The 24,758-nt window shown below is 56.0% G+C and overlaps 13 protein-coding genes across 13 annotated transcripts; 5 read left to right on the forward strand and 8 right to left on the reverse strand.

Moving 5' to 3' along the window:
• Nucleotides 1-306: 306 nt before the first annotated feature.
• On the forward strand, nucleotides 307-1,935 carry PG986_013852 (inorganic phosphate transporter; the record flags this gene model as incomplete). Its single annotated transcript, XM_066850074.1, has 2 exons — nucleotides 307-821; nucleotides 954-1,935. Coding segments are annotated over 2 exons (1,497 nt in total), but the record flags the coding sequence as incomplete, so codon positions are not given.
• Nucleotides 1,936-2,659: 724 nt separating this feature from the next.
• On the reverse strand, nucleotides 2,660-2,926 carry PG986_013853 (uncharacterized protein; the record flags this gene model as incomplete). Its single annotated transcript, XM_066850075.1, has 1 exon — nucleotides 2,660-2,926. The coding sequence occupies one exon, from the start codon at nucleotides 2,924-2,926 to the stop codon at nucleotides 2,660-2,662; it is 267 nt and encodes an 88-aa protein (XP_066694218.1).
• Nucleotides 2,927-3,525: 599 nt separating this feature from the next.
• PG986_013854 (uncharacterized protein) lies at nucleotides 3,526-6,942 on the forward strand (the record flags this gene model as incomplete). Its single annotated transcript, XM_066850076.1, has 3 exons — nucleotides 3,526-5,071; nucleotides 5,410-5,417; nucleotides 5,530-6,942. The coding sequence occupies 3 exons, from the start codon at nucleotides 3,526-3,528 to the stop codon at nucleotides 6,940-6,942; spliced, it is 2,967 nt and encodes a 988-aa protein (XP_066694219.1).
• Nucleotides 6,943-7,085: 143 nt separating this feature from the next.
• PG986_013855 (uncharacterized protein) lies at nucleotides 7,086-8,320 on the forward strand (the record flags this gene model as incomplete). The annotated part of the gene is made up of 3 exons (XM_066850077.1): nucleotides 7,086-7,138; nucleotides 7,293-8,084; nucleotides 8,218-8,320. 3 exons carry the CDS (start codon nucleotides 7,086-7,088, stop codon nucleotides 8,318-8,320), a joined length of 948 nt encoding a protein of 315 aa, XP_066694220.1.
• Nucleotides 8,321-8,821: 501 nt separating this feature from the next.
• Nucleotides 8,822-9,245, forward strand: PG986_013856 (uncharacterized protein; the record flags this gene model as incomplete). Its single annotated transcript, XM_066850078.1, has 2 exons — nucleotides 8,822-8,827; nucleotides 8,910-9,245. The coding sequence occupies 2 exons, from the start codon at nucleotides 8,822-8,824 to the stop codon at nucleotides 9,243-9,245; spliced, it is 342 nt and encodes a 113-aa protein (XP_066694221.1).
• A 213-nt stretch (nucleotides 9,246-9,458) lies between these two features.
• On the reverse strand, nucleotides 9,459-9,935 carry PG986_013857 (uncharacterized protein; the record flags this gene model as incomplete). The annotated part of the gene is made up of 2 exons (XM_066850079.1): nucleotides 9,459-9,574; nucleotides 9,767-9,935. The coding sequence occupies 2 exons, from the start codon at nucleotides 9,933-9,935 to the stop codon at nucleotides 9,459-9,461; spliced, it is 285 nt and encodes a 94-aa protein (XP_066694222.1).
• Nucleotides 9,936-12,333: 2,398 nt separating this feature from the next.
• Nucleotides 12,334-14,447, reverse strand: PG986_013858 (uncharacterized protein; the record flags this gene model as incomplete). The annotated part of the gene is made up of 4 exons (XM_066850080.1): nucleotides 12,334-12,714; nucleotides 12,771-13,517; nucleotides 13,656-13,727; nucleotides 13,782-14,447. The coding sequence occupies 4 exons, from the start codon at nucleotides 14,445-14,447 to the stop codon at nucleotides 12,334-12,336; spliced, it is 1,866 nt and encodes a 621-aa protein (XP_066694223.1).
• A 929-nt stretch (nucleotides 14,448-15,376) lies between these two features.
• PG986_013859 (uncharacterized protein) lies at nucleotides 15,377-16,300 on the reverse strand (the record flags this gene model as incomplete). Its single annotated transcript, XM_066850081.1, has 1 exon — nucleotides 15,377-16,300. One exon carries the CDS (start codon nucleotides 16,298-16,300, stop codon nucleotides 15,377-15,379), a length of 924 nt encoding a protein of 307 aa, XP_066694224.1.
• Nucleotides 16,301-18,047: 1,747 nt separating this feature from the next.
• Nucleotides 18,048-18,811, forward strand: PG986_013860 (uncharacterized protein; the record flags this gene model as incomplete). The annotated part of the gene is made up of 2 exons (XM_066850082.1): nucleotides 18,048-18,479; nucleotides 18,563-18,811. The coding sequence occupies 2 exons, from the start codon at nucleotides 18,048-18,050 to the stop codon at nucleotides 18,809-18,811; spliced, it is 681 nt and encodes a 226-aa protein (XP_066694225.1).
• A 318-nt stretch (nucleotides 18,812-19,129) lies between these two features.
• PG986_013861 (uncharacterized protein) lies at nucleotides 19,130-20,060 on the reverse strand (the record flags this gene model as incomplete). The annotated part of the gene is made up of 2 exons (XM_066850083.1): nucleotides 19,130-19,186; nucleotides 19,626-20,060. 2 exons carry the CDS (start codon nucleotides 20,058-20,060, stop codon nucleotides 19,130-19,132), a joined length of 492 nt encoding a protein of 163 aa, XP_066694226.1.
• Nucleotides 20,061-20,810: 750 nt separating this feature from the next.
• PG986_013862 (plasma membrane heat shock protein) lies at nucleotides 20,811-21,816 on the reverse strand (the record flags this gene model as incomplete). The annotated part of the gene is made up of 5 exons (XM_066850084.1): nucleotides 20,811-20,935; nucleotides 20,991-21,172; nucleotides 21,240-21,355; nucleotides 21,453-21,673; nucleotides 21,741-21,816. The coding sequence occupies 5 exons, from the start codon at nucleotides 21,814-21,816 to the stop codon at nucleotides 20,811-20,813; spliced, it is 720 nt and encodes a 239-aa protein (XP_066694227.1).
• Nucleotides 21,817-23,016: 1,200 nt separating this feature from the next.
• On the reverse strand, nucleotides 23,017-23,957 carry PG986_013863 (uncharacterized protein; the record flags this gene model as incomplete). The annotated part of the gene is made up of 2 exons (XM_066850085.1): nucleotides 23,017-23,786; nucleotides 23,876-23,957. The coding sequence occupies 2 exons, from the start codon at nucleotides 23,955-23,957 to the stop codon at nucleotides 23,017-23,019; spliced, it is 852 nt and encodes a 283-aa protein (XP_066694228.1).
• Nucleotides 23,958-24,019: 62 nt separating this feature from the next.
• PG986_013864 (uncharacterized protein) lies at nucleotides 24,020-24,442 on the reverse strand (the record flags this gene model as incomplete). Its single annotated transcript, XM_066850086.1, has 1 exon — nucleotides 24,020-24,442. The coding sequence occupies one exon, from the start codon at nucleotides 24,440-24,442 to the stop codon at nucleotides 24,020-24,022; it is 423 nt and encodes a 140-aa protein (XP_066694229.1).
• Between the last annotated feature and the right edge of the window lie 316 nt (nucleotides 24,443-24,758).

The raw sequence follows: 24,758 nt of genomic DNA on the forward strand, positions 1-24,758 counted from the left end.
CCTACGGGGCGACGGTCGCGGGCTTATATGGTGCGGTTCACCACGCGTGGTACGGCCGTTTCGTTTCGTTGATGTGTCTATCTGCTGACAACGTCCTTCGGCGACCAATCTCTTTCTCACATTGACTTGGGCTTCACACTCAAAGACCGGGATGGGGAACTACTTTTCCAGTCTCGATCATGATATACGTCATATCGAGGAAGTGATCATTTATGTAAGTATCATCCTGGTCATCATCCACTTAAGTCTTCGGGAGTGTTCCGATCGCTGGCCCCAGCAACTGGCACAGTCACGAGGGCTAACAGAGATCGGCAGGACCCACTGGACCCGGAAGCCGCCGTGAGGTCCGTGATCGATCGTCCGGGGCTGGACGGCTTCAAGTGGAAGGTTTGGTGGGTCGCCGCCTCCGGCTTCTTCACCACGTCCTACAGCATCTTCGCCACCAACGTGATCAACCCGGCCCTCAGCTACGTCTACCCGGAGTGCCAGCATGGCTCGGACACGTCCTTGGTCATCAACATGGCCACCTTGGCCGGGACCACGGTCGGCATGATCGTGTTCGGGTTCCTGGCCGACGCGTACGGTCGCAAGAGCGTGTACGGCATCGAGCTGTGCATTGTCGTCATTGCGACGATTGGCATGACGACTGCATCCACTGGGTATGCTGGCACTATGAACATTTACGGCTGGATCGGCTTCTGGCGGTGCCTGCTTGGGTTTGGTTCGGGGGCCGAGGTGAGTGAGCCTGCCGCTTTGCCGTTGGCTGCCAAAGTGCCTTTGGGGCGGCGTACTGAACCACGATCTAGTATCCCCTTTCTGCGGTGATCTCAGCAGAATGGTCATCTACCAAGTCCCGAGCGAGGATGATAGCGTCCGTGTTCTTGATGCAGTCTGTCGGCCAGGTGGCTGCAAACGGGTTCGGCTTGGCGATCCTCGTGGGCCTGAGTAAGCAGATGGCCCGACGGGAACGACGTGGAAACTGCACGCATTATCGACGTTGCCTGGAGGATCATCATTGGCATCGCGGCCCTGCCCGCCTTGGTTTTGTTGTTCCTCCGACGCCTGATCCCCGAGACGCCCCTTTACCTGGCCAAGACAGGTAGGGTTGCGGCGGCCACCGAGGCGGCCGGGCAGATCTACGCTCCTGATGTCTCTATCCTACTCAGCGAGCAGGAGGGGCTCATGGCCACGGAGCGCCATTCGACCAAGCCGACACGGGGTGTGAAAAAAGTGCGCCAGGGCTGGTTTGGTTCGGTCGCCGCATATCTTGGCTGCGCCAGGGACTACCTCCGGCAAAAGGATCGCTGGCGGGCACTGCTCGGCGTGATGATCGCATGGTTCCTGCTCGATGTAGCCTATCACGGTCTCGGGCTTGATAGTCCCAAGACGATCTCTACCATCTGGCTGTCCAGCACTCCACCGAGCTCGAATCTGACCAACCCGACGCGGTATCGGCCCGGCGCGTGTCCCAATTCCAACACGACCACCTGGAAGGCCGACCCGTCGCAGCCCGACATCTCGATCTACCGCATGCTCAAGCAGGACAGCGTCCGCAACATCGCGACCATCTCGTCGGGCACGCTCCTGGGCAGCGTCGTGGTCCTGCTGGCCATCGACTACCTGCCGCGCGTGACGTGGATGGCGTGGACGTTCGTCGCGCTCGCGGCCCTCTTCGCCGTCAACGGCGGCACCTTCTTCGTCACGTTCGAGACGGACAAGCACGCCCTGACCGTCGCCCTCTACGTCCTGGCCCAGATCCTGTTTAATCTGGGGCGCAACACCATGACCTTCATCGTGCCCGCCGAGCTCTTCGGCACCGAGTACCGCGCCGCCTTCTACGGCCTCGCGGCGGCGGCGGGCAAGCTGGGGGCTATTTTGGCGCAGCTCCTGCTGCGGCTCGTCGTCTTTAAGGAGCACCCGGGCGGGGGGCGATAGCAATAGCGGTGGCAACGGCGCTGGTGGCGCTGGCGAGGACGCGGTTTGGAATCCGGGTTGGAACAGGGCCAAGTTCGCGGGGCTGCTGCTGGGGCTTTGCCCGGCCATGTTGTTGGGGGCCTTCGTGACTTGGGTCTGGATTCCCGAAGTCCAGTTCCCGCGGGGACACGGGCATGGGTCTGGTGGGTATCGCCGCCACCACCACCGCCGTCTAGTCCCGTCGACCTCGCACGTGCGCGATGGTAGGGGAGTGGAAAGCGGTACCGACGAGAGTGGGGATGATGAGGACGATGGGTCCGATGACGGTAGTAGTGGTGGTGCGGTTGGAGGGGAGGGAGAGCCGAGGCAGCCGACGCAGTGGCGGCGGCGGCCGGGCGACATTTCGCTAGTTGCTGAAGCTGCCCAACCGGCCGCTGGAGCATATCCAGAAGTGCCCCGGCGAGGGGCAGATCTTGGGGGCGCGGAAGAATCTGGCGCGGCTGTTTCGGAGGGGGAGGGGACGGGGGAGCGGCACTGGGAGTCGACGTGTCAGTGTGCGGGACGATGGGCATTGGGAAGGACAGCTTGCGGATGGGTTTGAAGATGGGCGTATACATGGTAATGGTATGGGTAGTGGGGAGATGATGGAGATTGAGCTGAGGGAACGGTAATCACTGATGATTGCAGGCATAAACTACATGTATTAGTGACGACCTTTAGCTTATTAGTCCGCCGCACCGCCCCATCATCCAGTCTTCATCTCGCGTCGAATCTGCGCCGCTTTATCTATGGGAGTAACAGCTGCTAAGGCCAGGGGCGCCATGCTCAGGTCTACAATGGCCAGGGGTGCATTTGACCCATCGTCGACCATGGTGTACACATCGAAGACGTTATTGCCCGCGGCACCCTTGATGGAAATGATGGCGGCAACATCGCCTAGCTCGGTCACGGCACCCAGGCCCTCTCCAGCGATGGGAACGAAAGATAGAATCGCGCTGACAATGACCGCCATAATTGCATTGCACTCATGTTCCTCGAATTTGTTGGGGGAGTGCAGGAGGAATACCCGGAGGTCAGATCCCTGACATAAGGTCAATGCGAGAAAAATTGCAATACTGGCAGGAGCTGGGGTAACTCACGTCTGAGTGTTCCCAGTCAAAGCCGACACCATATATGCCCTCCTTGGTCAAGACGGTTAAACTGGTGTCGATGAACACATCGTCTTTGCATAGGATCTCCAAATTGCATTATGAGTATGAAGCAGCCCTTTTCTTCGAGACACAGGGTGACCTACCACACATTGATTCCCAGACGAGGCTAGCTTCGTATAGAATGTAAATAAATACAGGCCAAAGCGGGAACACGGCATTCCACGAGGCGGCCATGGCAGGGTGCACAGTCGAAGACCTAGAAGAACTGTTGCGGGCCGGTATAGACGTGAATCAACCCAGCTCGGCTGGCCGACTACCTCTGCATGCTGTTTGCGGTGTCGGATATTGGGATCCGGAAACCACTCATAGGGAGACTAAGTCGGGCAAGTGGATTATTCGGCATACTAAAAATGTCGACGAGTGCGATGAAGAGGGCATCAGGCCGCTACACATCGCGTCCATGCTATCTGAGTATTTGGTGAAGGAGCTCCTGGAGGCTGGTGCTGACCCGTCGGGCGCGACGTTCGAGGGCTTGACGCCGCTGCATCTGGCCGCTCGCGCGCGAGAAAGCAACATTGTCGGCATGATCCTAGAAGCACTCGGCGATCCCGACAAGAGTACCACTACTCATAGACAACGGCACATCGATGCCAAGGACCAACTTGGACGGGCGCCACTACATCATGCGTGCCGCTCTGGCCGCTACGAGACGGTGTCGCTACTCCTGACCGCCGGCGCGGACCCGACGCTGCGAGACAAGGAAGGGCTGACGCCATTGGACGCATGTATCGAGTTCGAGGAGGAGCAGGCGCTCTGGGCAGATTGGCATAAGCCCGACCAGGTTGAGTCCGAAGTGCTCTGGATGACCGTGATACCTGAACGCTGGGACGAATATGCTGCGGGTGGCCTCCTGACTGGGGATTCGCTACGGCCGTGGGTTGCACCGGGAAGGATTCTCACCAAGCACTGGGATAAGGCATTTGGCCGATTTACGCCTGACGACCTGCGGATATGCTCGCCCCAGCATACCGCGCGCCTCGATGAGACCATTGGTCTACTTGTCGATGCCTTACTCACGCGAGGCGGGGAGAAGAAGCCCCAGTTTGTCGCGGCGCAATTAAGAAATTGCATTGAGCGTTGCGAGTCCAAGAGACTCGCCTACACCAGAGGAACCCTTTTCCAAAAACAGACACAACTACTTCTGGGTCCAGGCGACAGACAGATATCCATACCGACGCCTTCGAACGATGAAGTAATCGATCGTCTGAATCTCCACGTGGACAAATTCGTGGAAGTGTGCTCCGCGTATCTACCGGGACGGCGCATCGGATTCGGAGTAGTCGAGCATCTACTGCGGCAGAGAGAGTACGCCATGCTTGAGCGCCTATTTCGCCGAGACGGCCCACCCTCGTTCCCACCCCTCGCGGAAGAAAAGGAGGGCATCCCCAAGATGGCGCGGTTCCTGGCGCAGCACGGGTACGCGCAGCTCCTCGCGACGCTGCTCGACTCCGAGTACTACGGTCCCGCGATCCTGGCTTCCTGCTCCCAGGCCCATCATGAACCCCAGTACGGCCGGTACGGGAACACCGCGGACCCGATCCTGCTGGTGGCGGCGCGGCGAGAGCTGCCCAACATGCACCTTCTGCGCCTGCTCGTGGAGAAGAAAGATGCCGAGGGCAAGAGGAGCTTGAACCTCGACGCCAAGGGCCTGATCGGCCAGGCGTTCTTCGATGGTGAGATTGACCGACCCGGCTTATTCTGGGGCAGCGACCACGAGGTGGAGCCCGGGAAGAACACGGCGCTCCACGAGCTCGCCAAGGGACGTTGTTGGTGGCACGTGGTGCAAGGCCTGCCCTACTTGTTGGCGGCGGGGGCGGATCCGTCGCAAGGGAACGAGGCGGGGAAGACGCCGCTGGAGATGGCGGAGGGGATGTTTGTTGCCGTATGGTGGGGAGGAGACTTTTACGAAGCGGGCGGTGACAGTGCTGAGAGAAGCCTGTTGAGTGGTGCGTCCACGCGAGACCTATCTAGGGTGGCAGCATTTTCCCAGTAGAGGCGACAGTGATACTCAGCAGCTTGTCAAGATAGGCAGCCCACGGGCGGATCGGATCAGTAGCGCCTCTGCTTACTATCTATGTAATAAATGCACTCAAACCACCAGTTCTATCACCGACCGTGAGCCCAGTGCTTCCGAGTGACCAGGTTCTGAGACGCCGGCGGGTCAAATCCCACTTGCAACGATTGACGTCTATTTAAGATTTTTAGTCTCCGCTCCAGCCATCAGCCAATGTCTTGGTGTCAGTCGGTGATTTGCTGGTGAAGTATCTTGACTCGTGATACCGAGCTAAAGAGGTAAGTAGTAAGCAAACCCTCTTTTGTTGCTTATCATCCCTTTTAGAGGGGTAATGATTCTTCCTCCCACAAAAGCCCACATTCCCTACAAATCCGATGCCTACGCTTCCAGGCTCAGCACAAGGTCTGGACGGCTACACTGAAAGTCTATGCAACCTACTCGAGTCTCCCCCTGGTGCGTCAGATCACGGGCGGCATTCACGTCAACGATGCCCTGATTTACAATGCGTGGGGTGCACTGCCGCAAGAGTGGACTGCCTGGTGGTCATCGCTACCTGACCACCGCCTTGCACAGCACCACTTGATTGACAGCATTGGCGGTGATACCCACACATCGGCCGCCGCTGTGCCAGGTATCGAAAGCCCGCCCGAATCACTCACAGAATGGCTGGAGAAGCTTCGTTCGGCGTCTTTGCCCCGTGCGCAGCGTGCAGGGCCCTGCATTGACTTGCCGCCTGAACTAGCTGCTCCGATGAACACCAAGAAGACAGCTGAGGTATCGGTAGCTGCGGCTTTCATACGAGATGCATGCGCCGAGAGAAACATCACCCGTGTCATTGATATCGGTTCAGGTCAAGGCTACCTGTCGGTTACGCTTGCCCATCTGTACCCAGAATTCCGGGTGTTGGCAATCGATGGCAGCGAGTCGCAGATCGCGGCCTCGAAGTCGTCCGCTGCGGCATTGGGCGTCCCTGAGGAAAAGCTCACTCACCTGGTTCGCTATGTGGATAGGAAGACGTCCGTCTTGGCCGAGGAGATGGCGGCATGGGCGGGCGGGCAGAAATGCGTTCTGGTCGGACTACACGCTTGCGGTCAGCTTTCCGAGCACATGTTACGCTATTTCACCCAGCTTCCGTTCATCGACTCCCTCGCGGCTGTGGGGTGCTGCTACAACCACATCGTCCCGCGCTCCGCCGAATGCCCAGATGGCTTCCCCGTCAGTGCGAGATTGCGAGACAGAAATGTCACTTTAAGTGCGACCGCCCTGATGACGGGCTGCCAGGCGCCCAACAATTGGGAGAGGACAGACTTGAGCCGCCCGGACTCGACGTTCTCGAACCGGCGCCTCTACCGTGCGATTTTCGAGAAGCTCCTCCACGATAAAAAGATTGACATCTCGGGCAAGAGCCGCATACCCTGGGGCATCAGGAAGGGCGACACCGTGAGCTTTATCAAGTTTGCGCGGCGCGCCATGCACAGCCTCGAACTTGCCGAGGACGCCGTTTCCGACACAGAGCTTGCCGAGTACATTGACAAGTACCATCACTGCAAGGGACAGATTGCGATCCTCTGGACCCTCAGCGTGCTGTGCTGCAAGCTGGTGGAGAGCGTCATCGCTCTGGATCGCTACTGTTACCTGGTCGAGCAGGGGACTCAGCATGTCGACATCGTGCCAATCTTTGATTACAGTATCTCGCCGAGGAACCTGATGATGGTAGCCAGCAAAGGAGCAGAGAGCTCTGATTGTAAAGTAGCTGTCCCTCCCACCCTCCGAGTCTTGGCAGCCTGTTGGAGACGCGAATGAGAACCAAGCCACCCACGTGTTTGCTTCAGGCATCCAACGCTAAAACTGCCCCGCGCGCTCCAACTGTTATGGAAACGAACGCTCTTTGTCGCAACACCAGCCTATAGATCCGTGGTCAATGGGGCAAGATTGGGATCTGCATGATGGCCGACGACGACGATTCCGACTGGTACTACGAGTTCGACTACGAAGCAGAGTACGATGAGTACTTACGCCCACTTCCAGAGACATGGAGTGCTCCCTACTGCCGATACTGTGGGTTTGACTTCGAGATTGACCAATCGGTCCTGGCCGGCACGTTGAACCCCCCCCAAAACCCAAGACTAACGCACGTGTGCATGAACACGCAGGCCTGACGAGAAACCCACAGTGACCAGAGGCGGCTTGGTGTCTAAGCCATACACGCACCAATTGAAGACGCCGCTGCCCAAACACGTGTTTCCGGGGTGGTCGGGGGAACTGTCCGATTTGATGGTCCCCGTCCGCTTCTTCGTCGACTGGCTGGACGGGCGACCCTACGGCTGCCACGTCGCGTGCTTCGAGTTCGCCGTGCCCAAGTTCCTGGACGTCGCCCAGTCCCTGCTGTACTTCCGCGTGACGGAGCGCGGCCTCGCGATGTCGCGCAAGTGCAACGAGCGGCGCTTCGCCTGGATGCGGGAGCAGCTGGCGTCGTGCCTCCAGCGACGGCATCCGGTCCTGCCCCTGGAGCTCTGCCTCATGATCTCGGACAATCTCGTGCCGGAATACGCTGTTGCTGGGCTCGTGAGCCAGTGGCCGCACGTCGATGCCCAGGAGGCCGAGCGGCAGCGCCAGTGGTATCTGGGAGGTCCCCGCATGGAACGTGCTGCTTTGGACGACAACCGGGGGCGGACGCGGGTGGACCGGACGGCCGACGTCTGGGCTCGGTACGTGCACATCGACGGCGTCCGCTACGTCGCCAGCCTCTCCAATGAAAGGAATGGCAACGACAAGGACGACAGCTCCTCGGCGGCACAACAACAACAGGGTCACGTCGCGGAGGCGAAGTTGCACGTGGCCAGCGAGCCCGCGGCCGGCATCAGCATGGTGGAGGACCATCTCGGCATTACCGACTTGCAGTTCTTCCGGGACAAGCCGGTGTTCGGGCACGATTGGACGGTCGAGTACGTGGACACGCGGTGGCGCAGTTTGAAATTTGGCGATAGCTCGTTCATTAGTACCGTTTCCGATGTGTGTATATCCTTTCTTATCAGCGGTGCTTGCTTGCTTGCTTGCTGATGTGCTATTGCGGCAGAGTGTGAAGTTGCGCGATATCACCGACGCCAAACCGGAATCCGGAGCTGGTGGCGGGGCAAGCCGTGACAAGAACAAGGGCGAGGAATCTGATCAAGCGACCTGAAATGGAAAGGGCATGTCGGTTTGAAGAGTCACGGGACTTTGGGCTGGTGATTAAGCGAAGACCGTAACGACCAGCGGTGGACTGAAGGGAGCCAAAAAAAAGCCCTGATTGGGATTAATGGAAGTACTTTACAATGTCTCATGAACATGGCGCATATTCACATTCCTCTCAATTTCTAGACATGACGGTCAACGTAGCCCCCTTATTGATAATCATCCTAACAATGGCATGGACTAGCCGCTTCAGTGATACGAGGTAACACACAAAGCTATGACAGGCCCTCGAAGACACGATAGAAGTATGAGAACGGTCTTTCATGCTCGTTCCTGCATCTCATAACAAGTAAAGCCGCTCGTCAACTATTCCTGGGTCAAGTACCAACTAGCTGCCAGCTCCATGTTGCTACCATATCAACGAACGCGATAGTCTGTCAAGACCTGCCTCCCCCGCCCACAATAGCGACAATGGTCTGCCGGAGGCATGAGCGAACATGCAACGCCGATGGCGGTAGGATGGACGCAAGTGCATACTAGCATGTACATTACCTGCATGCCAAGGCGACCCAGAGATTTGCCTTGTCATTGCGGAGTATCTCGTGCCCGCGTACGCCATCTGCATCCTGGGCAGCCTAAGGACCAGTGTGCATCCCCGTATTGTTTGGGTGACACCGCACGAAGACATCTGGGCTCGCTACGTCTACTTTGAGGAGACCCCGTACCTGGCCGACTTCTCGAACGCGCCCGGGCCGGAGTATCCCGTCAAGATCCACGGCGGCGACCCCGACGTCTCGTTCCTGCTAATCTTGGAAGACCATCTGGGCGTCCGAGGGCTGGTGTCGTACACCATGGACCCCGCCCATTTGCAACTCCTGGTGGCGAATCCGATGCAGGGCCAGTTTAGGGTGCGTGTGTACAAAGATGGGTAACTGGTTTTCCGCTACGACGTAAGTGATTTAAAACTACCACTACTGAGTACTAACCAACACACCTACTTCCAGGCCGACTGGGGTATGTATACATTGCTGACAATTTCAAACCAAAAGGGATTCAAGTTGCGTCACTTGAGCCCGGACGCTCAAACCGACTATCCAGAGCTTGGGGAAACATTGGAACGAGTGGGATCCCGGTTGTCGTGAGGATCACAGCGTTCCGTGGGGGGGCTTTGCGGGTCCAGGCACTCCTGGTACGGGATCGATGATGGGACTGGCGTAGCTGTACCTAGTTGGAAAACGAACGCTGACGACGGCAGCGGTTGCTATTGCACATGAACAAATGTTGTCATATAGAGGGGCTGCTTCCACTCATTGTACAGGAGCGAGGAAAGACACCCGAATAGCGTGTTCATTGAAATGGTTTTGCTGTGTTAGGGACTTCAGAAATAAAGTTAGGCGCTCCCTTCCCTCCAAGTCGTGCTGGTCAGAAAAGGACCATCATGGAAGCTCTATACGTGCTTGCTTGCCGGGAACGAGGTAGCCAGCCTGGTCGTCCCTGGCAACGAGCGCGGCGCGGACGGCCATGGCGGGTGAATGCTCCGGCTCTGCATTTGTCAGAGGGGCCGCCGTGACAGAGGTAGCCCACAGCATGAAGACGCAGGTGAGGAGGGGTTTTGAGACCATTGTCGGTTGGCTTCGCTGGCGTGGTGTCGGTGTGATTGACGAATAGATCAGCAAGACGAATCTAAGAAGATGGAGCTTTGGTAAGGGTATTCGTGTGTTCCGGGGTTGTCTATGGCGGTTTTGAACACTTGACACTACGACATTGGTAGATGGAGCCTTTTATAGGCTGATGGTCGACAAATCGTCATGTGTTGGCAGTCAATATCGTCAAGATAGGTGGATAGCATTCTCGGGTTACATGTGATGGAAATCTCCGTTTGATCTCCAATGAAAAATTTCGTGTCTTTGACCAGCTTAATCGACGTCACTCCCGTAGTTACCACAATGTGAACGTTGGACAGAAATGTCTCAAGGGTTGTTGCCCAAAAAGGCGGGTGTATCAGCTCAACATTTCCCCGGTAGATGTTGATTGGGTTGCAGTAGATGCCATAGTACGATTCGCGCCGACGAAATGTAGTACACCTCCTCCCGAGGCCCCAAACTGCAATCTGGATCTGCCGTCCCCGCACTTGGTACGGAGACGGCCGCTTCTGCCGATCGGAGTGATTTGGGCTTTGGACTCTGCGAAACGACACACCTGTGCACCAGTAACCCACCTTCCCCCAAGTCAAGGTGCACCAATATAATGATACAAGCAATAACGACAGGCTTTCGATACACGGCTAGTTCCAGAGAAACATTTCCGACAGGCTTCCGGCATTGTAAGCGTAACGGTATGATCGGTAAGGCAGGCGAGTATGTTACGTTTACGAATATATATATTATTACGAAAGCTTACATAATAATGCTCAACGAATATGCATAACGATACGGTATATGCGGCACATGTTACATACTTACCTACCGGATATGCTCAAAGTGCAGCTCACATGCTATGCGTATACCAACACCATTGTTTGGAATTCGGCAACTGAAACTCAATGCAAGGACCTTGCTCTCCATAACGAGTTGCACATGTTTGCCTCGACGTACGGCAGATATGGGCGAGTAATATTGCTATCCCTAGGCTGATCCTACTAGCAGGCAACAGCTCTGGAGAACCGGAGGCAAAAGGACAGTGGGAATCAGCATTTCCTTCAGCAATCTCGATATAGAAACGAAGCATATGTTCCCCTCCAACTTACAGCCAGTCAGTAATTTCCCCACATGCTCAAGTAGCCAGCGTAGAGCCAACACAAGCAAGACCAACCAATAGCTACCATGGACGGCAAAGTACGATGCTTTTATGGGTCACTCATGGGAAGCGATCCATCAATGGAGGAGGAGTATGTCGGGTCAGATACGCAAGGCCTCATCTTCGAGAAGCGCGTTGAGAGACCCTACACCTCCTCAATAGCCAGACGAGCCGTTTGGTCTGTTTTCCAGATTGCTCTTTACACTGTTCCACACTCTTTACTCAATTTCCCAAGAAGAGGTTTGCTAGCATGAAACAATCGTTGAGGCAATGGCTCAGGGGCAAATGAACTCATGTCACGACCCGAAGCTTCGTCTGTATTGCTCACTAAAAGTGCATGCGAGTTGTGGTGACACAACCCTGAAAAGGCTGAACAGTACTACTGGCCAGAGTATGAAGCTGGCCATTTGGATCAATGATGTACGAGGAGTAGAAGGAGAAGGGGCATAGAATAAGATGCAAAAGAAAACAAAAAGATTATTTCCGATGCGGGGAATCGAACCCCGGGCTAGACGGTGAGAGCGTCTAATGTTAACCACTACACCACATCGGACGTACGCATTGTGTATCTCCTTTGATGAGAGAGTGCCGTGCTATCGGTTGTTATATCCATAAGCAGCTGCTTGTGGAGTTTGGTCGGTTGCAAGGATCGTCGACTATTATGCCGACAGGAAAACACTAGCGAGAGGCATAAGCATCCTGCCAATGCAAAGCATCTCTCTTATGTATCAACTAGCTCTGAATGAAGTGTATCCCCAAAGTATCCCCAAAACTACTTATATAGCAGACACGCCCAACCTACCTATGGCTCGTCCTTAGCATGGCCACAGCTTTCGTGTCGTCCGTCGGATGCGGCAAGTAGACTTGGCCCATCCATAGACTTTGGGTTGGTGACGAACATGGCCAGGCCAGTGTACAGGGCGGTTCTGTACTAAGCTGCTATGACTGCCGAGGAAGTTGTCTCATGATGCGTTGCCTCTCTCCGCCGGCCTATCGGAATCCATCGTGGTATCGGAAGCGTGGAGAAAGTCCCCGGTATGAAGTGCAAGCTCAAATGCTAATCGTGGCAGCACTCAGTTTATGAAGCCTGAACAATACTGGCCATTGCTTTCCTAACAGGATCTGTCTTTACGGTGGCAGAGCAAAGGATGGGCCTGAGTCTTAAACCAACCATGATCTACGACAGAGCTGTCGAATTGACCCCCTTTAGGCCTCAGGGTATGTTCACACAATGTAGGCCGTGGTCTGCGTACGCTCAAGGTTCTGTTCGTCATGCATGACTCCATGCACATACGCGTCCCCAACCACCGAGTAGCAAGGCCAGTGCACGCGGTTGCATATCCTCGCCTCCCCCTTCAGGGTCTGCAACATATCCTCGTTCGCATCTCTGCCAGCCGGGATGTACTGCCGCTGCCGGCTCTTCCTGAAGAGCGGCTCCGGTATAGCGTTTTGACACGCCCGCGGCTTCCGGGAGGTTTGGCGCAGAACAAAGGGCACCGGGCTACCGCACAGGATGAAGATGTCATCTCCTTCCGTCACATCCTCCGGACCGATGCCAATGTGCGCTTCGTCCGTAACGAAGAACCGCCTCCCCCAGAGGCACAGCTCAGAGCGTAGTTGAAGGCATTTCTCTTCTTCTCGTTGTCTGTCAAATCAGGGACCTCCAGCCAGTGCCTTCCGACGAGGGACGTTGTCCTGTTGTGCTTCTTATCTGCCGATCGCCACTGTATCCAACCAGACTCAGCACTGGACGAGGCTCTCTGAAACTCTTGAATTCCAGTGTTGTCATCTCGAGGCGTCCCCTGGTCAAGTGTGTATTCGAGGTCTCCGCAAATGGTCCGCCAGAAGGCTCCCTTGAGAGACTCCCCTGTGATATAGGGATCTTCGGCATAAACCAGTAAGCTCTCCCACGAGGACACGGCCTTCCTCATCTTCGTTGCCGCTTGCACTACCAGCTCGTCGCCGACAATTTCCACTTTCCCAACCCAGTAGGCCGGTGATTCGAGGATACCACCACCGTGCAACCGCACGCTACCTTGAAGGTTGGCACCTGCACTGTACAGAACAAGGGTTTTCAGTCTGCTATACTCGTTTTCTTCTTCGGGGAAGCTCCAGTCGATGACCCATGAGGGAGCCCGTCTTTCCGCAAGACAAGCCCGGCCCGTCGAGCCAGCTAAAACAGAGAGGCTTTCTGTGCTGGAGATCAGCATCATCATGGTTCCCAACAAGGTCGTCTCGATGCTATGGCTATAGTCGGCGTACAGGGGCTGGCTTCGCCCCCAGTACTGGACTAGGCCGAGCAATGCGAAAACCTTGTCTTTGGGGTCGCTGGCCTTGTGCGAACGAAACTTCCGGAGCAACTGGAGTGCCACGAGGGGTGTCCTGGACCTCCATTCTATTCGTGTCGACTCGATGTTGTCGATTAGCCGAGCAAAGTCCGATAAGGGTTGCCCTTCCGTTAGATAAGGATACATGGAATCAAGGTGACAGGTTTGGCGGCTTCTGTGTAGTTGTTTCGCGGCCCTGCATAGTAGTTCCCACGGGACCGATATGTTTCCGTAAAACACCGTGACCTTCTCTGCAACGACCACTTCCTGTACCACCCATACACGCTCCCACTGGACACAGGGTTAGCGAGACTGATATTGCAGGTGCGGGGGGATAATACCTACCCAAGATCTTTCGGCAATGGCTTCGAAGCCTCTCATGATGGGTCCCGCTTTGTCGAGGCTGCGAAAGGCCGGGATATCAAGAGCAAGCTTGCCAGAGGCTAACGCCTGTACGACACCGAGAGCACCCCACACATCGCGCTCGACAAGAGACACCGAGTCGGCACCGGTAGGTCCCAGCCTATCTTCGGCCTGGCTATCTCCGAGCCAAACAATGACCTCTGTGCTGCGCTGGTAGATCTCGCGCATGATCTTGACCTGATGGGTTCGTTCCACATCGTCTTTCTGATTGATGCACAAACCATCGACCCAGACCTTGACCGGTCCGGTATCGCTTCTCAGCCGGTCCAGAGCTTTGTAAAGGTGCAGACTAATCTTGACAGCGGTGGAGTTGCAGACGATGGTTATCTTCTCCTTGGGGTCTGCATCCTTCCAGGAGTACGACAAGGCTTTATATTCCATGCTGTCATCGTTGACGTTGAACTCGTCGATTGTGCAGACCATCCGGCGGGACAAGCTGGCCGGGGCGGCGGTAGAGCCAAGCGTACCGTTGCCAATCAGCACATGAGGTTGGTCTGGGAGGATAGTGACTAGTCTGGTGATGCTTGAGTTTTTGGGGAGTTTTGAATACAGACTAAAGGTCTGTTCCGGACGGAATCTCCTGGACATTGTCGAGGAGTGAAATGCCAGCCCAGGGGCTGTCGCATCGTGGAATGGTGGTATTTCAGTCTCCTTCGAAGATTTCGGCAAGAATCTTCGTCAACAAGATCAATCCCATCATTGTGGGCTGTGTGCAATTGGGGTGTGGCCTACGAGCGTGACTGGGCCTTTAGTCGCTGGTGAGAGAGATAGCCAGTGAAGTTGGAGGGTTGCAAGGGGCGCAGCTCTGCAGCAGTCTGGGCGGGGTACGGGCATCGGCCAACAGAGCAAGCAAGCACTGCCTTTGTTGCCGATCACCACGACTGGTTGATAACGAGCAGTTGCGTACCAAGGAAACTTATGTATTCTGTTCTGAGACCGAGATAAATATATGACGGAGTGGTCTTTGGATATCCTTTTCACGATTTTGCAAGCTTGTAAGTGGAATCATCGGTCTTGATCATGGAATTAGCGCTCGGGGGGGCTATCATGTTGTGTGCCAGTCAGGGGCCGCTACCTGTTGCTACCCCGCCCAAGGCCAACGGTCAACCGCCAGCCGACCGGCAAATCATCTGTCCAGCCAAAGACTCGTCACATCCAGATTCTGCCTTGACACGTCCATATATTCTGTAGTCTTACTGCCACACACCTCAACAAGCCCCACGCCCCCTAAGGTCTGGATTTCGTCGAAGCCACTATAGTCGAGCTACGGGCGATCCTGTAACGAGATTTGCTGTCCCTGCGATTGTTCATCTCGCGGATGTTGAGATGCGTGAAGAGCCCGGGGATCGGGTTGCCTCGTGGTTGCTGATACGTCGCCTGCCAATGACTTCCCCTCCACGGACCGGCGTGTTCTTTTGATTTAACGAGCAAAAAGTTCGGAATGGGAGATATATTAGAATCGTCATATGTGAGTGAGGTGCGGCCGTGATGTTCGTTCTTGCCCATCATGGACGGTTCTAGAAAAAGTCGCCCTCTCCGTCCAACTTCTTGCTTTTCGGCGCCGAGTCGGGAATGTTGAGCCCCGCCTTCCGCTGGTCCAGCTTCTTGACGACGGCGCCGAGGACGACCTTGAGCAGGTCGTCGGTCGAGAGCGAGCCCGGCTCCCCCGTCCACGTCGTCGTGTCGACAATGTCGCGCGTCTTGGCCTCGAGGTGCAGCTCGTCGTCGAGGTACTCGAACGTGCGCTGGACCTCGGGGCTGGGCTGGCCGATCTGGAAGAGCTGGATGCCGACCTGGTGCTCGGGCACGTCCATCTGGTCGAGCATCTTGGCGGCCTGGACGAGGGGCGCCTTGATGTCGTCGTCGAAGCTGCCGGCCGTGATGACGATCAGGTTCAGGGCCGCGTCCTCCTGGTCCGTCTTGAGCTTCTTGCAGTACCACGTCAGCAGCTTGGACAGGCGCGCGCCCAGGTTGCACTTGCCGGCCGGCTTGACGCGGTTGAAGATGCCGTGCACGGTGCTGACGTCCTTGGAGCCGTCGGCGTCGTGGTCGCCGTAGCCGCCGATGCGGCGGTAGCCCGACTTGCGGAAAGTCATGCCCGACAGCAGGCCCTTGGGCCGGTGGTTGAGGAAGAAGATGTCGATGCCGTCCGGGTCGTACTTGACGGTGATGGGCGTCAGGCGCTCCAGCAGGGCCTTGACGTCGCCCCAGTAGGGCGCCATGGCCGCCGAGTCGTCGATCAGGTACATGGTGTCAAAGGCCCGCAGGAAGGCCAGGGTCTCGCCGTAGTCGTCCAGGTCGATGCCGGCCCCCGCCTCGGCGTCGGGCTGGGCCATGGCCGGTGCGGGCCACAGGTTCTCCTCATCGACCGGGGGCGGCGCCTTCTCCCAGGGCTTGTGTAGTACGGGCGCCGCCGCGTTCTGGAGTTCCCTCGTGCTCATTTTGTCTCTGGGGGGTTGGATTCGCGCTGCAAAAGAAAAATAGACCAGGATACTAAGAAAAGAAGATCTGATCTGAGATCCGAGGCGGTGGCTGGTTTGTGGGGTATATCGGCCGTTAAATGTGGAAGGTTCGTCAATAGTGTCCGTTGGATCTCTTGTCCTGGGAACTGACCGATGTTTTAATATGGAAAGAGCATCACCGAGAGTCTGATGGTGTTGCGCGTTTGCCCCCTTTCAGTTTTCCCCTAACTATTGAGATCATCTCCCGGGGGCCCACCCTGCCCCGCCAAGGCCACTAATTCGGGCGGTGAGGGACCCTAGGGACCCTGACAGCTGGCCCGCCCGCCAACAAAGAAGGCAGTGCAGGCAGTCGAAGTACGTGTCGCATGGCGTTCGGTAGCGTATCAGAGGACGAGCTACGGCTAGGTTAGGTAGGTAGTAAAACGCATCAATGGCAGAATGCCGTGCGATATGTGACCAGGTACGTACCTATATATAAGTAGCGTGCACGTGATTTTCTTGGAGCGCTGAGCTGCAAAAGCGACGTCGAGCCGCTCTTACGGAACAAGCCCACGACGTCAGCCGCCAATCGGAACTCGGCCATCTCTGAAATAGGACAAAACCATATAACCCATCAATGGATGTACGACGTTCTCGGGTATGATTTGAATCCCATTACCAAGTTCGATTTTCCAGAGGTAGCAGTCAAAATATCCTATCCATGGTATCAATGCGGCTGCACCACCAGATGGCCCGAAGGTAGGCGCAAGATCTGAGCTAATTAGACCAACGACCCGACACTGAACTCGGGACGGCGCGGGGCCGAGATTGCCCAGTGGCATGGCACGTTGCTTTCAAAACCGCAAGACCGTAACTCCGAACCACCTCGGCCGTGGTTCCAGTTGAGAAGCTTCGGTACATTTGGGCCAACCCGGCCTCGAAATCAGCGGAAGCCACGACTCCCGGAGGGAAAGGGGTCGTTCTTAGTTTTGCCTTATCGTCTTATTTCCGTATCTCCGTTTTACTTTTTTCCTTTCTTTTTTTTTTCTTTTTGCCTTTGTTCTTGGTACGCTCCGACACGATGAGTCTAGGTCAAGCCTGCCACGAGCCAAGAACTCCTCATCAAGCCATGATAACCGAACGAGACTTCGCAGGAGGACCCCCTTGCTGAGGATATGCACGCATAACGATCTTGCCTTCCACATTCGGGCTCGCAAGTTTCGAAAGTGCTGCCAGCTAGCTGGATAAATATAGGAGGATCTCACGCCTGGCGTCCAGCTTGCCCTCTTTCGATCCGACATGGTGGCTCGCTTGCTATTTTTGGGTCCCGCGAGGTTACATCGAAGCGACCCCAACCCGGGGCCACAGAGCCTAGATGTCCTATTCTTCCGACGTCAACTGGATAATATGGGTAAATGGTTACCCACCTGGTTAAAGCGATACCTGATTGGTGTTTGCGGAAGACATAGATGTCTGCTTTTGAACAGCTAGGACTCCCTTACATATCTATGTCTCGTAACCTTCGAGGTGCAGGCCAGTGCGGTTGGTCAGATCAGGTGAAGCTACCGACCGTCGTATGCTGGCCTCTCCTCCTGCCTGGTATGGAGTTGATGCAACCAACTATAAATGCACCAAGATCCTCTGTATTATCGCCTGCGGGTAGGGTCGTTACAAAGTAGATATAGATTTATTGCAAGAACAGTTCGCAGCAAGCCATCAAGTCTTTAGTGACATACAGCTTGGCGCGATGCATATATCCACAGCTCTGGCCCTCCTCGGAGCCCTTGTCTGGAGTGTCTCCGCCTCCGCCATTTACCCACTCATCACCCAAGACAGTGACCCGCCCCGGCCGGAGCCCAGGCCCAAGATATCGCGCCTCCACTTTTGGGGCAGCGGGTGCACGCGCGCCTCGCAGGAGCACGGCAGCGTCGACGTGGTCGGCGCCGACTACGAGCACGTCACGGTGCGCCTGAGGGACTTCGCGGCCCGGATCGGCCCCGGCACCAACGTGACGGAGCGCACCACCTTCTGCCAGATGAGCATGCAGTTCGAGGGGGCGGAGCCCGGGTGGCAGGTCGCCCTCGATAGTGCAGAGTTCCGGGGGCATTTGTCCATTACGCCTCCTGTCACCATGCATACGTGGATGATCTCGTTCTTTGTCGAGGATGCTGCTAAGACGGTAAGTTGTCGGGCAAAAGTCCCCCTTCCACACTACCCTTTCCGATCATTGCCCTCGGCTAATGTACGCCTGCTCTGGCCTAGACAACGTCGACGGCCAAGACGGAACCCGCGAGAACGTCGGACCGCGATATCACGACGAGCTTAGAGATCCCCGAGCCCAAGTCTGTGTGGTCTCTGTGCTCGGACAGGTCGGGCTATACGGGTGTCATTGACGTCAATTATAGGGTCGCTTTCACTACCAAAGAGCAGCCTGGGACTGGGTCGTATGGGAAGACGGGGCGAGGTGCGGTGACCGAGTCTTTGTACTTCAAGTGGAGGAGGTGCGAATGAGTCTTTTTCAATGATGTTGATGTTACATATTATACGATTCATGGCATGAGAAACAAACAGCTAATTCTGATATGGATTAAGATAAGTAATGTTTTGCACATTGGGAGTCATGAGACGTAGAGCTAAAATTCATGAATACACAAACTTCAATTCCTAATCGCTATGAACCGTATTGCGAATATCCTCATACACATGATTTAGATAACCGCGTGCGTCTACTTACGCATCATCACCTTATCTGTGCAACATACCCAGCGGGGAATTACGAACCAAACATTGTTCCCCAAATCCCCAAACCTTTGCGCCGCCGGGTCCGGTCTATACGAACATGAAGGGCCGCGGCACCGAGGTGGTCATGCGAACGACCCTCAAGGACTGGCCGGAAGGCATCAAGGCCCCTATCGACCATCGAGATGTTGTGGCGTATCTTCGGGATATCGCGGACACGTATCAGGTTCGAGACAAGATCCGCTTCAGAACCCGCGTGGACTCGATAACGCGGCTGAGCGAGGGTTGGCATGTGCAGACCTCCAGACCCCTCATCGCCGAGACGGACTGTGTTGCACGGCAGAGAGCGTCAGATGATACATAAAGTGCTAGCTAAAGGAAAGAAAGAAAGGACGAAAGAGAAAGGCACTACGGTGCTAATAAATACACAAATGAGATGTCTAGCGTAGCGCGCTAGGCGCGTCAAGGGGCGAACCCCTGTCTCCATCCTCCTGCGACACGAGAAGGTGGACGCGTACTGCGTCACGCCGATGAACGCGAGGGAGGGGTCGGGGATGTAGAAAATGTCCTCGTGCAGGTTATGGACAGTCTTGGCATCGGCCGTAACGATGACCGCCTCGTCGGCGTCTTGGGGTTTCGTGAGGGGCTGCTCGAGCACGGGACCCAGGAAGGGGAAGCTGGCTAGGTATCCGGTGGCAAAGGGGACGTGGTGGATGTCGTCCAAGACGCGGCCATCTTGGAGCACAATCCCGGCCGGGATGGGAGAGTCATCTTGCAGAGTCGTACCTGAATCCAAGCTATCTTCTGCAAACGACGCGAAGTCCTCCACCATGGCCACTTTCTCCGTCGTCTTATGCCCGCTACTGTTACTCACTAAACCTCTGAAGTCAACTTCTGTCGGCCGGGCGCTCTGGTATACCTTGACAGCACCGCCCCCCCCCACGATCCCGTTGGTAACATCCAGCGCTGAAATATGTGCACCGATGACCAATACCGTCTTGCCGCGATACGGCTCCGGCATCCGGTACTGCTTAGTGTGCTTTATCCGGGCCGGGAATCTTGCTTTCCACTGCTCTAGTCCTGGCACATCCGGTACGCGCGGGATACCATATCTGCCGGTCGCGACGACGACAGCGTCGAAGTCCTGCGCCTTGCACTTCTGTACGCAGTCTGTCGCAGTAGGAAGGAGACAGGGGTTCGCCCCTTGACGCGCCTAGCGCGCTACGCTAGACATTTCATTTGTGTATTTATTAGCACGGTAGCACCTTTCTCTTTTGTCCTTTCTTTCTCTCGTTTAGACAGCACTTTAGCACTCAATATACCATCGGAACGCTCTCTGCCGTGCGATATCTCGCTATACGATATCCAGGCCCAGGCCCTGGCTGCCGTGTGGGCGGGCCGGGCGCGCCTGCCTTCGCTGGAGGCTATGCGGGAGGAGCAGAGGCGGCGGAAACATCGGGTCAACGGGGACGTAACGAAGGACGGCAGATGCGAGGACGGCAACGCATTTCAAGGACCAGATGCGAAGTGGTGGGCCGTCTTCCGGGCCGAGAGAGAGAACGCTCGGCCGCTTATCGGCAGACTGCAAGATAACTATCTGGAAGCATACGGAACGAGCTGGGAGGACCTTCAGTCTCGAGATTTGTATCGCGGAAACGTCACGGAACCATGTTGACCACAGGGTGCTTGAGTACTGAGGTACCAATTCATTCGCTATTAGTACAAGGCGAGGTAGCCGTTGTAATGAGACGGGACAGGATAGAAAAAGATATCAAAGCGTGTTGAATACTTCCATGCATTTCTCAGCCGTGACATTCGCGCTAGCTGGATTGGCCTCTGTGACGATCCTGCCGTCTGACATTGCGAAGGCATCCCATGGGCCCGGGGGAGACACGTCTGGGCAGTAAGATGTGAGCCTCTGCGCACGATAGGCGGGCCGTCATATACTGACAGGTTGCACCGGCATCGGCAGCGGAGGCCTCGATAGTCGGGCGCTTCCAGCTCTTGATGGTATCCAAGACCCCTTCCTCTTCTTCGCCCTTGGTGGTGAAACCGGTGACCCGCTTCCCGGAGATGACCGACTTGTTGGTGACCGGGTCGATAATCCCGGGGAAGATGGCGCCTCCGTGACAGCTGCATCATCGCCTTTGCTAAGGGAAATCCGACATAACCTTTTTGTATACCGTAGGTAAACGCTTACACAGCCGAGACGATACCGCCGTTACTGTAAATCTTTGATGCGACACCCTGCAAGCCCTTGACATCGGGGTAGTCGATCAGGGAACCATGGCCAGCGGAGGCAAAAAACAGGCCATACTATCATTTCCCAGCTCTTAGTCAGCATTTTTGCTTCCACTCGCCTTGGTTTGGCAATATCATTGTCATCAATGGAGGGGAATAGCAGAGATATTACCTCACCGGGCTTGATGACCCCCGGCTTGAGCAGGTTGTCAAGCTTGGAACGGAGCGTGCTGGAGTGGTTCTCCCATATGGCCCGTTCGGTGTCCGACAGCCAGTTCTTCGGCTGGGAGAGCCAGTCTGGCTTGTATTGGCCAGTCTCGGACGCGAGGTCGACTTCGAATCCGGCCTTTCGGAAGACTTCGAATGGGTGCAGGGCCTCGGTGATGAAAAGACCTATTGTTACGTCGTGTCAGCGCTTGGGGAAGATAGGTATCCAGATGTCCGGGCCTCGGACACATACCAGTCTCCTGTCCATCCGGATACAGCGGTGCGTGAGCTGACGTGACAGCGATGAGGGCCTTCTTGGGCGGCGACATCCCGTTTTCGTGTGTATGTCCTTGTTGATTTTGGCGTTGGTAACAAGCGGATAGACAATCAGTCAGTGGCGAGCAAATCAATGAGTGGAAGACAATTGATCAAGACAACCCTTTACATCATTCGGGACCATTGCAGTGATATATAATTCCTGGTAGCTCTTCTTTCTCCCGCTCCAGCCTCCATCGTCTCAATCTGATGCCATTTCTACGTGTTTTGCCTTCAGTGCATCCATGCACAAGTGAGGGGATCGCAACCTTCTTGCGAATTGACACCGGCCTTTAGAGTTTGGATGGTGTCAATTCAAAGGGCTGATTAACATCGGCGACTCTTTCAGCTTTGACGCAGGGCTTCCCCGCCATGTCCCCCCTCCCCCCTTTTTGCCATAAGCTTGCATCCCGGCAATCCCTGTGTAGTACGACTGGTATGCGTTCTCATCAGCCCTATGGACTACCATCCTCTGATGCGAGTTTTACCCTAACGTGCCGGTATGATCCTCAATGGCTCTTCCTCCTCCCCTTCGTAGCTCCTACAGATCTCACACGGTTCCTGCTCCTTGATCCCAGACAGCCGCGCCGAGAGCTTGCCCCATTCCCTCCTCCACCATGTGTGCTTCGCCCGCTCCTCTCGGCGCTCGCAGCGGTCGCATTTCACCAGTGCGATTTTCCGAGTCTGGCCGGAGACAGGATGAATAATTTGAACGTAGGCCTTTTCCCCGGGTCTTCTTTGGTACAATATTGGGCAAGGCCGGGGATACACCCCGTGATTCATACAACAGGCAGGGCAGTGGTCTTGGATCGCGGTGCACATGGTTACTCCGAATGTTATGATGTGGCTTGAAGCCAGCAGTTTTACAGCAAGAACATCCAGGAAAGAGGATGATGTGTTCTGTAATGTTCGAAAAGCAGTTGGGTACGCCGTTGCAACACCTATGTTGGGCAGCAAATATCATCGGCTTTCCGCATTGTGGGGGCTTCTCCAATGACCGGGAGTGCTGACAAGGCCGTGCCGTGCCGTGCCGTGCCGGATCATTTGCATTGCCAAGTATTTGGAGATAACGACATGTGTATTCCAGTAGCTAAACAACCTGAAGAGTCACGGGTATCAAATCCTGCAAGAGGCAAATGAGACATCCAGCCCAAACAAACTACTACTCAGCAAACTCCCAACTCATCTAACCATCCTTCCATTCTCTTAAAGTCTTACATGACATTGCAACGTCCCCGACTCTCCAGATCCTCGATCCGCTCCCGTAGCGACCGCACCGCCTCCTCATTCATGGTGCGCTCATCCCGTAGCGTCTTCTCGAGCTCGACGAGCCGGCCGTGGTAGTGCTCCTTAAGCGCCTCCACGACGTTGCGGTTCTCCTCGGCCGAGTTGCGCAGCAGGTCCTCCATCTCTTTCACCTCGCGGCGGTGCTCCTTCTTGAGGCGCTCCAGCTCCACCATGACCTCGCGCCCGGCGGCCGTGTCGCGCAGCGCCTTGTTGTCCTTGCCCATCTCCTCCTGCAGCTGCAGGTAGAAGGGCTTGTTGTCCGCGAGCATCTGGGAGACCAGCCGCTGCGCCGACTCGGTGGTGCCGGCGTAGCGCACGGCCTTGGCCTCAAACGCCAGCAGCACGCGCCAGAACTTGTCTTTTAGTTCTTTCTCCCGCGCCGTGCCCTCCTCGGGCGTGACCTTGTCCCACATGCTCGTCGTCAGCACGACATTCTTGAGGTTCTTCTCGCCCGTCAGCTTCTGGAACATCTGCAGGTTCTTGGTGGCGTGGTGCGTCACGCGCGTGTCCGAGATGGGGTGCAGGTAGATGATGCCCGAGAGCTTCATGTCGCGCTTGTACGCGGCCGCGAGGTAGTCGGCGATGAGCTGCAGCACCTCGGTGTCGGACATGTGGGTGTCGGAGAAGCCGGGCGTGTCGACAAAGCTGACGGTCTGGCCATCGATCTTGGTCTCGATGACCTGGATGTCGCGGGTGCCTAGATGGAGGAAGCGGCATGGTAAGTTGTGTGCCACTGTTGATAAGACAACAGGGTTAGGCAGGGTTAGGCAGGGAGCGCATGCATACATGATGTAAGGCTGTGGCCGATCTCGAGATCGGTCCGGCCCGTCACCTTGGAGATGAAAGTCGTCTTGCCGGCTCCGGTCATGCTGAGCTGCCGTTAGCTAACCACTGGCTTCCCGTCACTCATCCCAACCGGGTGTCAGTCATTTACCCCATAACGGCGATTAGCGCATCCTTGCTACCCCACAGCTTCTGGTATACCGATTTGGTATATTTCAAGCCGGGGATCCCTTCCCCTGAAGACTGGCCCTGGCCCACGTCGGCGGTGCTGGACTTGTTAGCGCCGAAAGTGGAGGCGTAGGTGCGCTGGTCCTCGGCGCCCGTCGCATCGCGAGAAGAAACGGGGGCGGCTTGGTTCTTCTCAGTGTCGCGCGGCGCCCGAGAAAAGGTGCCCGGGGCAGAGAGCTTCGTGGTTACGGATTCGGTGCGCTGCGGAGTGATTGGGACTGGGAAGTTGTGCTTCTTGCCGTGGGGGCCTGCGGATTCAGGGTCCGACATGTCGCTAACGGGCTCTGGGTCGATCAAGTCGAACTCGTCGTCGGATATGTCCAGATTGCGGATGACGGCCATCTTGTGTTGGTCCAAAGTGTCAAGTGCTCGCAGAATTATTCGAGTAGAGAGACTTCCGATTGACTGTGCGTTTCGTCCTAGAAACATTAATAAGGGGGGGGGTTTGTCGCGAGCAGCATTGCATTTGTTTGAAAAAAGGCGTTGGCCACCCTTTAGGCAGCGCCCGCCCCCAACAGCAGATACACAGCCCACTCCCCCAATTGACGTCATGCGCTAGCTAACCGCCCAGCGACACGTACTGTACTTGGAAACGGCCCCCAGCAGTCACCAATGAAGGAATAATTGCATTTTGAGCGTTTGGCTGAAGTCGTTCAGG

Source organism: Apiospora aurea (genome assembly GCF_038362705.1).
Source record: "Apiospora aurea strain CBS 24483 chromosome Unknown utg000009l_segment0_segment0, whole genome shotgun sequence".
NCBI classification, from domain to species: Eukaryota; Fungi; Ascomycota; class Sordariomycetes; order Amphisphaeriales; family Apiosporaceae; genus Apiospora; species Apiospora aurea.